The 16426-nt window shown below is 39.3% G+C and overlaps 1 protein-coding gene across 1 annotated transcript in view; it reads right to left on the reverse strand.

Moving 5' to 3' along the window:
- Positions 1-5099, reverse strand: part of NOX3 (NADPH oxidase 3) — a 38556-nt gene extending 33457 nt beyond the window's left edge. The window contains exons 1-4 of the mRNA XM_009710266.1: positions 5055-5099; positions 4290-4385; positions 3974-4084; positions 2066-2150 (exon numbers count right to left, since the gene is read on the reverse strand). Of these exons, the coding sequence (XP_009708568.1) occupies positions 2066-2150; positions 3974-4084; positions 4290-4385; positions 5055-5099 (337 nt within the window). The remainder of the gene's footprint in view (positions 1-2065; positions 2151-3973; positions 4085-4289; positions 4386-5054) is intronic.
- Between the last annotated feature and the right edge of the window lie 11327 nt (positions 5100-16426).

Here is a 16426-nt window from a genome sequence, read left to right on the forward strand (position 1 = left end):
ATTGGTTTAACTTCTTGCTGCCACATTAAGGCTATTGATCATAGAGGGGAGAACATTCATTTAACTAAGAATTACTAAATTGCCATAGACTAATAGGAGTTGACTATGCTTTTGTGTAACAGAAGGCAATATAGGTAGTACTTGGATAAATAATGTGTCAGTTGAGAGGAAAATGGCATTTATTTACACATCATTTTAACACTGTTAGATTTTCTAAAAAGGGACTCAATATACTTGTGGGTACCTCTTTACTCTGAAACGTTGCTTTTCTGTTACAATATGTGCTGTAGATTGTATTTTTTTTAATGAATCTGGAATTTCATTTCAGGCAACTGAGTTTCTGGCCATTCTTTACCCAAGTCTGACTATACAGTGATGTAGTGTTTTCTCAAATATGATCGTTGTTTCTCACTTGTCTGTTAGGGAAGGATGAGTTCGTAAGTTGTCATGCTTTGTTCATTAGACTTCCCTGTATTTTTTTTTTCTTCCTCAAATATCTCATCAACTATTTGTCCATTTTATATTCCAGGAAAAAACCCAACCCAAATAACAACCCAACCCTCATTTTCTCCCTAGAGAGTGACAGAATTAAATAATGGTTCTTTCTGTCATTTCACATCAGCTCCTGTGTCTTTTTCCTTGGAATTACTGAAGCCATAAAGTAATCACTTTTCTGATAGACTTGCACTTCCCAAACTGTCCACCTTAATGCACTAGCAAACATTTCTATATGAATGTCAGAACCAAAAACATAAAAGGTTTGACTGTGCAGTTTTGCTTTCTTTTTGGAGCATGACAAATTATACACCAAGTAGAAGTTGGTTAATTTACATTCCTGGGTTGATTTGTTAATTAAAGAAGCAATGTTGCATTCTGTAGGAATCTGCTTTGTGCTGAAACTGAACTCTGATAAATGAATGGACATGACAGATAAGTGAATCATCATAATACACTATAAGATGCACATTCTCATCCCCCAGCCTTCCCCTCTGAATTCTCTAACACTACGTACAAAGGACAAATTTTAGCTATTGATTCCTGATGTAAGTCCTGACTTCGTATTCTTTTCTCACTGCATGGGAACATTAACAGCCTACACTCGCAGAAGCGGCTCCCTCATGTAGACTGAAAAAAAATATTGGGACCAGGATCCACCCTGACAGCCTGGGGGTAGAACTGTTACCCTGCAATGTCTTATGCTTGCAAGTAACCCTTATTAAGTCTTGTGTCTCCTTCACATTTTCTAAGAGAACTATCTGCCCCAGATACCTCCCCATCTCTATGTGCTTACACCCTTCCTCATATTGCCTTTCATTCTTTCTTCTCTACATGTCCCTCTTCTCCATGCTATCTCCTGTTCTCCTCGTGTCCTCTGAATTCCTACAAGCTTCAGTCTTCTCCAGGTCCTTTAACCACCTGGGGAATGGGAAGGTGACATGTTCTCTTTCCAGGTGAATGGACACCTATAGCTCAGTAAGTCACTAGGACCAGCAGAACAGTTAACTTTGGACCTCAAGATGCAGTTTTTCCCTCAAGGGGGAAATTAGTTCCCTGTACCCATCATCTATTAAAAAAAAATATTTAGGAATTTAATGTTTTTGAGACAGCAGCTTGTCTCAAATTCAGATTATATTTATTGGTTGAAAAATTATTGAATAAGGTGTAGCAGTGGACAGATGAGTGGTGTGACTTGTAAGCACCATTTCCTTAGGAAATCAAACTGTAATGCTATGTCATCTCCCCAAGCATCTACCCTCAGGGATTTAATTAAAATTATTTACATGAAATGTGAAGAACACACAAGTTGGTCGTATTAATTAAATGGCAACTAGTAGTTACTAGCCAGGTAGAAAGTTTATTGACTTAACAGTCAAACTTTTCTCAAGCAAGGAAGGTTACAAATGGTTAATCAGATGGGACTCCTACACCTATGTAAAGCTGCAGTTACCAAATGATTGCACTAAAATAGCACATCTCAGAGCTGATGGGGATTACAGCATTAGACAGAATCACTGTGAAATTCAAAACAGTTCAAAGGCAAAGAAGCAAAAAAAAAAAATCTTACTTGCATTTACAGCAATTCCATAGGCAACCATCTTGTGAAATGCGATGTTTTTGTCAAGCTGTCTCCTCAGTGCCCCTCCACAGCACTTGGCAGAAAAGCAGAACTTGTTTTATATCATTCTTGTTATTATTTACAACTCACATTTTGGAGAGGAGAAGAGAGAATTTCAGTACATTTAAATATGGAATGTTGAAGGAATTCAGTGGAAGTTTTGGGTTAACCCTAGCTTGAGCGCTCAGGTAACTGGTTTTGGCACAGTGACACTCCAGGATTTCTTAAACTATTCAGCCTATGTAAGGACTCAAAAACAGGTTTTATAAAACTCTGCTACATTTAGCTGTGATTTGTGAGTGGTTTATCTGGGCTGGTGATTAACTCATTTGCTGGTATAAGGTCACTAAGCTGGGCCACCTGCTTTGCAAGCTCAGGTTTAGCTGCATGAACACAGCTGAACTGCTGGCAAAGCTGGATTACCATGAAAATATTTTTTCTGCTTTCATGAAATGCTTACCCTAGGAGAGTGAGGCTGTCTAGACCTCAGGTGGCTGCACGCTTATGTGTTACTGAGCCATCTTCCCATTGTTGGAAGCACTTGATGGTGGCCAGCTGGGTGCCTCTGCTCAGAGCCAGCCTGCGGCCGGGGCGGGCTGCGGTGAGCCAAAACTAACACATTTGGCTGGAACCCAGACAGCCCTCACGGCCCTAATGCAGTCTCTAAATGGTGTTGTGGGTGTCTGGATTGCTCGCGTGACCCGGCACGGTGCCATGCCAAAGATCCTGGCATTTCTCCATATTGTTTCCCAGCTAATATATCTTCCAAAAATCTGGAGTGCCGTGGGGTGCGATGCCAAGACACAGCACCTCCTTGGAGAGGCACTGGATCCAGGCTGCTGCTGACCATGCTGGAGTCAGTCAAGTTGCTCTGTACCATGCTCCTCAAGAGCCGAATATTGTCCAGGAGAGCAAAATACTGATTATCTGTGAGAAGAGTTCCAGTTCTCTGAGTTCCTACTCATCATCTAAGTGGGCATGCTTATATTTTGTGTAAATTCACAAACTGATTCAGAAGTCCAACAAGGCTTTTTTTTAAAAAAATGCTCAGCTCGTGGACTCAAACAATTAGAAAACAGTGTTGATTCCCAGCCTAAAGACTGCTTGAAACATTACTCTAACTCTGAAGAAAAAAAAAAGGCAGAACTGAAATAAGAACCAGCTTACAATAAAATAAATTAATGTTATGATTTCTAAATTCCTGTTGTTCTTGGAGTCATGAAGTGGTCAGCAATTTTTTTACCCAAACATGTGGTATTGGAATTGCTCGGAGTATAATAATTCACTGCGAGTTGAAGCTATAGCTAGTAGAGTTAAAGCCTTAAGTAATTCCTATGAGTGATACTGAAGTTAATGTAAATTTCTCTGAGCAGATGACCACTCCATTACAAAAACACATGTTTACGGGAAAGGAAGTCCTGAATGGTGGCCGCTCAGACAGAAGGGTTTAAACGTGTTCCTTATTATCCTTATGACACTTTTATCTGTACATTTTCACCCTCCAGTTTTCACTTTGCAGCTACACAGGATACACATGATGGATACATATTTTCTCCATTTAGCCAAGTTGCATTATTACGTCCCTTTTTTGTAGCTTCTCACTTTTCTCTTCATGACACCATGCTATGCAGCGGCTGCCAAAATCAGTGTTGCATTTAGAGCACTGTGTTAAACAAGCCATTTATTTCTCTTCAGTCATGAATACTGACAGTTTAAATGGTAATAACAAGGCAATAGTCTACAGACTTCTCTATCAAAAATTAAAATTCCTTGGAAAATGTTTGATATGAATAATACTGCTGAAGTATGGAAATAAAAAAGGGAGGATAAGATGGCTAGTTGAGAAATGGTACTTACAATGCTTGCTCCTCTTAAGAATGAAATAAGGTTTCTACTGACTGGTAACAGGATTAGCATGCAGTTAAAATTAAGGCATGTTGCAGAAGCTCTTGCCCAAGCCAGGGTTGACTGTACATATAACAGTATAAATAAAATAAATTACAAGCTTGGTATAGAAAAAGCAAAATAAAGAAAATACTGCATTAACATAATACTCTTATATGGGAAAATTACTGTTGAAGCATCAAAAATACTATTAAGAACGATGTAAATAAAATCAGACTACGCATACTTTCTTCTTGTGGAGCGCTTTAACAATCAAACTCGTACTTACTCCCAGCATAATCCGTGTATAAATGTAAGCATCTTCATCTTCATACCAGTGGAAGGTATCAATAAACAAATAGAAATTCAGTCCCAGCCACACCAGCTACAAGCAGACAGGCTACAGATTAGTGATACTTACAATGTTTTTTTAGTGCATACAATACTGGTTATGGTTATAGTTCTAAAAGTATCTGAGAGATACTTCAAAATCAGTGTGCAATGCTGTTCTTGATCACAAATGACAGAAATCGCAAATGTCTGCTAGAATGAGGCTATCTTTTAGCAAATGCAGGATTACAGTCCTATCCCCACATACCCAGTAGAGGACATAGATGATATTTACTGTGTGATCGTAAACTTGATCTTAAACACAGGGCATAGCCTGGTCTCTAAAAAGGCAATAAAAGCTAAAAGTAAAGAATTCCAGAAATGGAGGGAGTTAGGAGCTGGGGAAATTCCTTTCTCTGCCTCACATACCCAATTCACCAAAGCCTCTGAAAATAATTCAGAATATAATTTCAATTACAATTGCAAACCCCTGTTCCCTTTATCTGAGGACTAAAGTACACAGACTTAAAAATAATTAAAAATAAAACAGTAAGACTTTAAATTGTTTTTAAGACTAGTTATAAAAAGGCTGCTGAATATTTTATAGCAAGTTTTACATTAAGCTTGGGAGTATTACTGTAAGCAAACCATAAAATGTCTTTTAAACAAGCTTAAAATATTTATATATATCCAATTAGATTTTTTTAATGCTAAAAATACTCACTAATAACAGCACTGAGAGTTTTTCTTTCAAAATCCAGTATCCCATCCTGAGTGCCTCTCCCTATGCTAGCAGCAGCTGACTCCTGCCTTCCAGTGTAACCTGAGTTCTCTGTCCATTCCTCGGGCTTTTCTACCAACTCCCTTTGTCTTTAGGTTTTAATAAGCACCTAGTGGGAGCAGGAGCTCTCTCGAGGAATTTTCTAATTAAGGACTGCCTGACAAGAACAGATCACTCAAGTGACATGTCTCATGACCTGTGTAAATAAAATACTTGTCATTGTCCGGTCCTTTCTCTCTCTTATTTCTCAGCAAATGAGAGCTGCTGTCATTAAATTGTCCTCTTGTACTAGCACATATTTGGGTGAGGGTTTTTTGCTTTGTCTTTGCAGTTTGAACAGAGTGCAACATTTCTTCATCATTTGTCTTTTAATTTAGTAGCAAAGGGAAGCATCCCTTACTTGTGTATAAGATGGGAGCATTGCTAAAAGATCTTGGGAGTGGCAAAGTCACTCAGAAGTTGGGAATTGTCAGTGTAAAGGATGCCCTTCTAACATTCATCTGGATTTCTTGGGAATATAGATTATGACAATGTTAAATGCATGACAGTTTTTCATTCAGTTGGCTGCAGTCATAAAATAAGCAGTTACTTTCTCCTATTTCCATTTTTCCATGTAAGGACAAGAATTTTACTTCCTTCCCTCCCTGCTAGGAGGAAAGAAGTAACAATTAATTTCCTCCTGGGCTTCTCTGTCAAGCCTCACAAACATCAGCTGCCATCACTCCTGACCTGTGAGCTGAGGAGAGGATGCATTTTTCAGAGGTCTGAGCACAGAGGGGTTAGGAAAAAAAAACCCCATGTCCCTTACTTTGTGTATGTGGCTTGAGCAGCCCGGCAGGTGCTGCGACTCTCCATGTGCTCCGGACCCAGCTCCTACATTTTGTCCACAAAGTGTCGTTGCTTTGGCAGGACTTAAGGTACTTAGGAAATAGAAGCCTCTTCCAAATACAATCCACAAACACTGTCCAGCACTAGAGTTTACCCATTTTTTTTTTTTCAGGATTTGTTTTTATTTATAAAACCAGATGTTCCTGTTCCTCTGAGTTTGTCCTCAGGACTGTTCAGCCTACTTCCTTCTCAGAGGTTTATTCCTGCGAGGATCTAATGAACCATCTGCAAAAATGAGTCAGCAGGATTCAGTACCTCTCAGCACGATCAAACCCTTTTGACAGGCCAGTGTAACAGAGAATGCTGTCAGTCTGTTCAAGACTTTTCTTTCGTAGGTACCGGCACCATGATTATATTCAACGTGAAGAGCACATTTTCTGATTTGCCTTTACTAAGAGAGAAGAATAATTTATTGACTTTTCTGCACTTCTGCAGAGGGAAATTCCTTCCCCTTGGCCTCCCTTACATCATGGAACTGCCAACAACTGGAGTAAAGAAGAGATTGCTTTGAAATGTGCTCAACTCCACTGCAGGAAGGTCCTCCTGCCCGACCAGGTCTTAACTTTTCTTTTGCCCTGTCCTGATGAGCGCCCTGCGTTTACCATTGCCTCTCCTTCCCAGAAGTCGTGCAAACTCTGCCTGTGGTAATCTTGTTCCTTCCCCAGTAAAACCATTTTCTTACGGCCTTCCTGAATTGGCTGCAAAGGAGACCTTTCTGTCACAAAATAGCTTAAAATTCCTTAAAGTTGAAATGCTATTAAGCTCAGCTACTTTTTAAACCAGTGCTAATGACCATTAATATGAGTTAGCAGAACCATGGAAATATAGTTATGAATATTCTGAATACAAGCATTTACAAGGGATTTATTTAAGAGCTTTATTTTTTTTTGGATGGTAAAATTAAGCATTATTTATTAATGAATTTTATGACAAGCCGTATGCAGTAATTGGCCACTGTCCGCTATGTGACTTGATATAGGCTATTCTCACAACCACCCTCTTTAGAGTAGCTTTGGTAATGTGGGAGCTAACAAGATAGTAAGTATTGCTTTATTTTTCAGAGAGGTCAAAAGAAGAGGAAATAAGGGAGAAGGGAAGAAGAATGTGCAGAGAGTGAGGAGAAATACTGGTAAGGTCAGATGCCAATTTTAACTACTTAAAAAAAATAGGGGAGAGAAAACCCACTATCTGGATTAGCTACACTTCAAAGGGAAATGCTGCACTGCGATGTTCTGCTTTGAAGTTCAGTCGATCCAGACAGCAATTTTCTAAAATGAGTCAAAACTGGCATCTGAAATAGATTTTTTTTCAGAGTACAGCAGATTCATATGCTGGTTTAGACTCCAAAATTTGTCTGGATCAGCAGCTGTACTTCAAAGCAGCACATCTCAGTACAGCATTTGACTTTGAAGTGCATGTGGTCCAGATGCCAGCCCTCTTAAAGGAGCCGATGAATCAACTGCACTTTATTTTTTGTCTGTTGAAACAGCTATGTTTTTTCTCATATATAACGGCAATGTGTGTGGTCTCAAGTATGGTATCTATCAATAAAAACATAAAGCTAACACAAAAACTCTTTATTGCTTCATTTTCTACAAAGGAACTGGTCGTCATCATTTTATTATACTGATTTGCAGGGATCTCAGCCAATTTCTTGCACAAACTCCTCAGACAAGACTCAGGAAAGGACATTTTATTCATTAAAAAACTAACCGTATTCTATTTTGTTATTGTTTTATCATTATCATGAGCTGCAACTGTCCTAAAAAGGATATAGAACAAGGATGAAAAGGGATTTGTTCTGGCAGTTGGGGAAAAAGCAGTGATGGGCATGCTAAGTTCCCATGCAAGACGCAGGCAACTCTGTCATTAGCTTAAAAGGTCAGGTTTTGCATGGAAAGAGGTTTATGAGGTTCAGAATTCTTCCATGTAAGTATCTCAGCATTAATGTCAATGTTTATATCAATTGCTGCTATAGATCTCAATCACGGTTATTCCTATTCTATTTGACAGCAACCTCTATCTGAGGTTGTTAGTAATTTTTTTTAAGTACTTTCAACAGTGCTTACCCTTTACAAGACAAATCAGTTATTAGCATGAGACTGTATACATATACCTATATATATTTCATTTTGCTAAGCTATCCTAATTTTACTATTAGATATGCATGCCTTGTTTCTCAAAGGCAAAAATCATTTCAATTGACTCTGAACTCTGCCCCGGCCTTTTCATAGTTTTGCTGTGTGCTTGACTTTATGTCTGTTAGTAACCTGGAGGAACTCGATAAGCTTCACTATGCTACATACAGAGATCAATACAGGTAAACAAGGGATCCAGAGGATCAGAGTGCTTTAATATTGCAGACCATCTGACAGCCGTTTAATTGCTGACTGTATCCGAGTGTACACTTTGCATTAGACCATACAAAATGGTGGCACTGCCATGTTCTCTAATTTTTACATTATTTCTACATAATGTTTCCTGATAATGTTTAAGAAGTGAGAGGCAGATTTGTCTCTGTTGAATGGATGAAGAAGCTGCACAATATATTTGATAAACCATTCAACTTTTGTGGAGAGAGAAGCTGCTGAAGCTGATCAGAGTGCAAACCTTTTCCTTTTTCCCCCCTCTTTTTCTCTTTTAAAGACAATTCTGAAGGAACAGAGGCTAAGGTTCAGCTTTGGTTCTTCTTTGATGCTCTGATACTAGCTTTGTAAAAGAAACATATTGAATTGCCATAAACAGTGGCTGAGTGACTAGTAGGAGAAAAACAACTATATAATTTTTAGAGATTTTCTTATAGTTTTTTATTTAACTACCTCATTAATGTTAATGGATTTTTTTTTTATGAACTGTACTCACATTATGGATGGGGGAACTGTTTTGCAGTTTAAGAACATTCAAAAAATCCCTAAAGCTCAAAAAGACTAATGGAATATCAGCCTTGTCAGAGCCAAAAATTCAAAAATCATCAGATTGTTCTAAAATTTATGAAATTAAAAAAAAAGAGTATGCAGTTTTAGGGAGAGTGCTGACTGAGTACTGAGTCTTCAAGGGCATCTGGCTTCTCATTTACAGCTTTTTTTCAGTAACAATGTGTTTATCTTTTAACAAAACATTAAAAATCTTGGCCCCAGAAGTGGGCTTGAACAACAAAAATAAATCATGCAGTTATCAAAAAACTCGCGATGCAGTTGGCAGAAGTAGCAATGATATAGCAAGTGTTGCCTTCTTCCACAAACCCAGTCATTGGTCACAAGGCAGAAAATGGAGAGAAAGACTTCTGTCTCTATCCAGAAAAAGCAGAATAAAGTTTCACAACCCCTTTAAGAAGAAGAAGTCTTTTGGTAGTAGATCCAGCTCCTCTTGAACTCCACAAGCCAGTGCAATAAAACAGACACAGTGCAATAAAAGAGCTCCTTTCCCTGTGATTGCAGACCTGATACTGGTATCAGGGGTATCTCAACTGATGGGCACTGCCAGGATTTGCAATCGCAATATATGCCAGCAATGCCTACAGGAGTCAAGAAAAGGATTTGAAAGAACAATGGCATGCAAAGGGTCTGGGATCAAAATCAAAAGTCACGTCGGAGGCTGAAGGGGAGATTGTCACTGATCAATATAGGAACAACTGTTGTTTCTGCCTGATACAGGGCTCCTGTTTGCAGAGGGCAACCCCAACTCCGATTCTTTCCACAAACCAGCAAAAAGGTTTGTCAATGAGAAACCTAACAGCTCTAGCTTGGGAGATAATCAGTTCCCAGTCAAAGGATATTAATATTTGAATCCAAATCTTTTCTCTCTCAAGGGACTCGTTTATTACCATTCTCACACTGTTATCAAAATATATTCAGGAGCAATTTCAGATGTTCAAAAGGTATTTGTTTCAGCAAGTGCCAAAGTCTCCTAGCTCTTGACTGTGCATCTCCAGAAACAGCATACCCTACCTTTCTAACTGTATGTGCAAAATGCTGGTTTTCCCACATGAGCTGTTTTCCAGCTTAATAAAACAAAACGACCTCTCAAAGCAGCTGAAATCTTGTACAAATAGATGTGTCCACAGGTTACCCAGATGAATTTTCCTTTTAGCTGTTTTGTAGGTAGCAAGCTGTGGAAAACAGGTTAAAGATGAGCTGAGAAATGGGAAGCACAAGGAACAGGAGGAAAAAGGGATGCCAGTAGCATCCGTGGTATTTTCTCTGTGTCACCAGACCTGAAAAATCCCATAACAGATGAGATATTTTTTATCTGGCCCCATCTCAAATGTTCCTCATACAGCACAAGCAAGTTGTGCATTGGCTGGCCTCCCTCCAGTTCTTGGTACTAGGTGCCACTACTAAGTCCACCAATCTGCAATCTGTGACACTTTTTTGCAGGACTGTGCTCACAGGATGCCCCTTACAGGAGCAAGCTCTGCCAGGTTGGGTATAACCCATGATAAGGGGGAAGCGAGGGCTGTGCCCTGGCAGGTGAGGTGATGGAGAGGCAAGATATCTGCTAGCTGGCTTTTCACCTCCCTCAGAGCCAGGGCATCGCCGATGCAGTGGAGAAAGTATTGAGAGAGACTCAATATGGGTATAAAAGGGTTGTTCAGGTTCCACATCAGCACACAACCAATTCCCCTACACTACTGCACATACGTAATCCTCTCCATGCTCTCCAGGACTGACCAGATCAGTGATGGGACCTGGTGACAAAGGACATGGCAAAGCTGAGGCACTCAGTCCGTTTTTCAGCTCAGTCTTTACTGGTAAGAATGACCTTCAGTTATTCCAGGGCCCTGAGGCAAGCAGGAAAGTCTGGAGCAAGGAAGACATACCCTTGGTGAAGGAGGACCAGGTTAGGGGACATTATACAAACTGGACATACACAAATCCATGGGACCTGATGGGAATATCCATGAGTGCTGACCTGGCTGGGGTCACTGTGAGCCCACTCTTGATCATCCTTGAAAGGTCATGGCAGTTGGGGGAGTCTCCTGAGGACTGGAAGACAGCAAGCGTCACTCCTGTCTTCAAGAAGGGCAAGAAGGAGGATCTGGAGAACATGAATTGGTCAGCCTCAGCTCAGTTCCTAGGAAAGTGATAGACCAAATCTTCCTGGAAACTGTTTCTAGACACCTGAAGGACAAGAAGGTGATCGGGAGCAGTCTGCATAGCTTTACAAAGAAGAAATTTTGGTTAACCAACCTGATAGCCTTCTATGATGAGAAGATAGGTTTGGTGTTGAGCAGGTGGAAAAAATGAGCTGACAGGAATCCAGTAAATTCAACAAGGTGAAATGCCAAGTTCTGCATCTGGGGAGGAATAAGCCCAGACACCAGTACAAGCTGGAAAACAGCTCTACAGAGAAGACCCTGGGGGTCATGGCGGACAACGTGCTAACCATGACCCAGCAATGCAACCTCATGGCAAAGAAGGCCAACAGCCTCCTGGACTGCATTAGGAAAGCACATTGCCACCAGGTCAAGGGAGGTGATCTTTCCTCTCCACTCAGTGCTGGTGAGACACATCTGGAGTCCTGGGTCCACTGCTGGGCTACCCAGTACACAAAACATACATACTGACTAGAATGAGTCCAATCAGGGCCACAAAGATGGTTAAGAGATGGCAGCATCTTTCATGAGAGGACAAGCTGAGGGACTGTTCGGCTGGGGAAGAGCAGGCTCAGGGGGATCTTACCAATGTGTAGGAGTACCTGACGGGAGAGTCCAAAGGAGATGGAGTCAGACTCTTCCCAGTGGTGCCCAGTGGCAGAACCAGAGGCAATGGGCATAAACTGAAACCCAGGAGGTTTCCTCTGAACATCAGGAAACACTTTTTTCCTGTGAGGGTGACTGGCACAGGTTACCCACCTCCTTGGAGGTATTCAAAACCCAAGCAGCCTGGTGTAGGTGACCCAGCTCTGAGCAGGGAGGTTGGACTGGGCGATCTCCAGTGTTCCTTTCCAACCTCAGACATTTTGTGATGTCTGTGATTTCAACTTAGTTTACTAGAACAAAATGAGTGGAGCATTCTGAAGTTTCTTACCCTAGACTATGAGCATAATTAATTTAACTAAATTAATTTGTCTTTTGTTAAAATTTTAATGAGGAAGTTATTAGATTAGTCTGATTTTATTTCTGGCTCTTATTCAGAACTTTGTGATCCCATTAGCAGTCCATTTTTATGAGGATGAAATGTTTTGGAGTGCTAGATTGACTATTTTCAGTGGAATATTTTATAGCAATTTTGGTTGAAGCAGACTTAAATTCTTTCACTGGATACACCAAAAAACAATGGTAAGAAGAAAACATAGGTATTTAAGTGACTTCATATACCCTTAAAATGAGTAGCAATGACATGAATAAAGACTTTCATTAAATTAATATAAGGACTTGTATATAGGTGTGTTTTTAAGACTGTGTGCCGCAAATAATTTTTCCAAAAAACACATCACTATACAAATTCCTCATTTGCATAGTAGTAAAATTACCACAGTTGATAAAACTGTATATTATCTGAATGGTTTTCAGTGAATGATTTCTCCTCATTTAGACTTTATATTCCTTCCCAAATTCATTCTGAGATTATTATTAAATCCTATTCCATACTAAATTAAAAATGAAATACAGTTTGCCCAGCATAGGAGCATTAAAAGGTCACTCCTATGTACTCCTTCATGTCAGTAATCATATGCACATGCAGGAATTGCAGGAATACGTACAACCTCTCCAGATGGCTATTCACAACTGCGCACAAGAGCAGAGGTCAAGAGCTAAGAGTTCACCTACTAGAAAGCTTTTTCTAGTATGTTCAAAGTGGAATTGTATTTTAAAGTAATTACACACCATCATTTTTAACACTGCAGTATAGCAATATATAAAAGCATAAGCTGTAAGTGTTCTGGACTCATTTCTCTGCCACTAAAATGTTATTTGCTTCCATTACCTTAAATTCAAATAAGCCGGTGGCACTGTCTATAAAGTATCTCTCTGTTGTGAGAAGAAGCCATGAAGAGAAATAGGCAGGGGGGGAGAATAAAGATCAAATACACCAAGAAGAGATTGAGGAAATGATGAATAAAGATAAAGTGGGAGGATGACAGACATTTAAATAGTATTTTCATAGTCTAAGCAATAGTACCCTTGTGAGCAAAGGTTTCCAAGTGAAGTCTGATTCTATCTATTTCTTCTTTCAACATTTTCTCACTACATCTTTATCCCTTCTCCTTAACTTTTTCTAAAAGTCCTGTAAGTTTTAACAACTAAAAATAATTAGTCCTATGTCAGACTTCTCAAAAATCTCATGGCAATAGTGTGCATATGTAAAAAGTCTTTTACTTGCAATTTCTGACATATTTGGTTTAACATTCTGTGGACAAAGCAATGAAATTTTAGGACATTGAATCCATCCCAAAAGGCCAAGTGCTTGCACGTATTTAACACATCTTACGATTTGGTCCTCAAAGTTGAAATTAAATTTTGAGCGATGCCTTTCTAGGAAGACTCCGATTTCATTTGCTCTCACCTGTAGTGGAGTAATTCCCAATCAGTGGAGGTGTGAGGCTGAGCATGTAGAAGGCAGCAGACCAACTCTTGCTCTTTTCTCACCTCTCCTTTGGGCAAGGCGCGGGGACTTCTTCCTCCTCTCCCCACCGTACGCAGGCTGGTCTCCTGCCATGGTGCTTTCTTGAGAAAGCCACACAAGCAGCACAGTCAGCTCCCATCTCCTCCAGCCAGGCAGCGACCAGCAAAGTACCTGCTCACCCATCACCACCACCAGCACCGCCCCATTGCCCTGGCCCCATGGCCTTACCCCTGCCACGGCTGCTCTCCACGGGCATCGCCCCTCACCATGGCTCCAGGAAGTCAGCTCTTACATCGTTTTGCTCTAAATTTGGATTAACATCGCAAGTGTTTCAAGGCTTTGAGCTGGCTGCAATTTCTGTGGAGCTGTAAATTGACCTTTTTGTGAGTATGAACATAAAGGTAACTGCGAGGATGTGGTGATTATAGTATTTAATGTATGCCTGTTTATATTGTAGTTATGACTTAAGCTAATGAATTCAATTTTGTTAAAGTTTTTCCCAATATAGTGCTTTAAAACAGAAGAGGTTAAAGTGATTTATATTCAAATATTTCTCATTTCAGATCTCTTGAATGTTCTAACAACTGCCTATGGTTTGAGAATAAAGAAATTAAAAGACACTTAAAGGACTATCAGTAAAATGCTATTAATTTAAAAGTGGAATGGCATTTTTAAAATTTAACTTTTAGAAAGAAAACCTTGAGGGAAACCTGTTTACAAAGCATGCTAATTTTAAAATTGTTTTACAGAAAATCAGTTAAAATATTCTGTTTCATTTACTTCAATACTCAATTGACAGTATTTGTATTATATGTATTTTATGGTCTAATTTTATAATTTTATAATCATATAATTTTATTGTACAATAATGTATTTTTCATTTTAAAAAATACAGCCTTTTTTGATAGCTCTTGCTGTACTTAAAGTACTATGCAAACATTTCTATTTAGTCTTTACATCAAACTCTGTAAGATGAAGATAAGTTATTATAAAAAGGAAAATCAGAAAGGGAGATTAAATGATTTGCCAGAATCACAGCAACTGTTAACAGGTTGTGCCTCATAAGCAGTTCACAAGAATTATACTATTTTTTCTGTTGTTTGAAAAAAGCTGAAACATTCTTCATATATGAGAACATTGAAACTGCACTGTTAATTGTCATTATAGTGGAGAAAATGATAATGTGTGATCACTAAACCCAAATGTTTTTACTGTGATTGATAGATTGCTTGTGAACAACAAAAAGAAAGGTGACAAGAGATTTACTGCTTAATTCATTATTTGCTTTCTAAAGTCTTTTCCCTCCATGTATTATTAATACTTGCTAAATGGGAAACTGGGACCATTCCTTGTGGGACCTGCTCCAGTACCCCTGTCCTGACCTCACGGCTGATGCTGGCTTTGGCGACTGGGACCTACCCCTGGGGCAGGGTCTGCTGCGTAGGGAGCAGCTCCCTCCCCTGCCCAACCTGAGAGAGGGGGCACCCGCCACACTTGCATGCTGGTTCACCCTGCATCCTTGGCCATTTCAAACAAAGTGGACTTTGAATGCCAATCTATACATTTAAGAATAAAATGGTATGGACAGGGTGAAGCTTTGTTTCCTGGCAAGCAGTGACTTAAGAAATGTTCGTGGGTTTGAGCAGAAAACTGGCTCATTTGGAATTCCTATTACAGTGAGTTGGCTGAGTGAGACAATGGCTATGAGGTTGTGGGAATCCTGAGTAAGAGCAGAAATGTGACATGCTTTATAGTGTTGGTAAAATCAATATCAGAAAATGCATATAGAGCTGGTAGTCAAAAATGATGTAGAAAAATTGGTAATGATAGAGAAAATGGCCACAAAGATCAGAGCTGAAGATAATGCCATCCTTTGAAAAACTTTTGCACATAGTCAGTCTGAAATATTTTTCACCCCTTGCCCAGGAACAGTACTCAAGAATCTCGGCTTTCAGTTGACAAATAAATAAACCACATCCTAAGCCTTGTTGTTGTGGTGACAGCCTTGAAAATATAAATCGAGTGTAAACTGATCTAGTGATACTTTCCAGATCTTAAAGATATCACAGGATGATTGCTGAGGAACATGAAGTGTCCTGCACATATGAATGAACTATTAACTCAAACCTGCAAGTGATAGCCTATGGTACATTGAAAGCTGAAACGGCATGGACAGTATGAAATAAATGTAATATCAGAGACAGCATATAAATCATGCTGTCTTCAACAATATGCACTGTTGTATTTAATCAAATAAAATAATCTTTAAAAGTAAATATTTGCTGCCATAAAATTTCCACTGCAGTTCCACAAAACATAAGGTGCTTGCTTGAGGCTGTGCTTCCAAGACAGATAAATCAGGGCTGTGGTAAGTGAGCAAATCTTCCATCAAAGCTGGCCTAACTTTAGCAACATCATAAAGAGTGACAAGCTGTAGACTGAGCCTGTCAGAGAATGGGTGTATTTATTAAAACATGCAATTTATCCTTGAATTTAGGTACTGCACTAGACTGATGTCGATTGAATGAGATGGGTCAGAAGCGCCTATAAGAGAAAAGCAATGATGAAGGTGGCTCATTAAAGTTCTAAGGGAACAGATTTTGACTTACACTATCCCATAATTTGCTTTTCCTTTAATGACTTCCCTCTGTCTCCTATACATGTAAATTACACTGTCTGAACATCCACTGAATGCCAATTTGTGCAATTTTTTCTACTTTCATTCTCTTTCATCCAGTTTCTGATCCTCAAAGCCATTAGAAAATTTGTTGATATTCAATTTTCCACCAGAGAATAGTATTTGGTACAATTGTATTGTTAATATTATGATGTTAAATTTGGCGATATCTGTTTACACTG

The sequence above is a fragment of the Cariama cristata genome, unplaced genomic scaffold, assembly GCF_000690535.1.
Source record: "Cariama cristata isolate BGI_N322 unplaced genomic scaffold, ASM69053v1 scaffold10141, whole genome shotgun sequence".
Taxonomy (NCBI): Eukaryota; Metazoa; Chordata; class Aves; order Cariamiformes; family Cariamidae; genus Cariama; species Cariama cristata.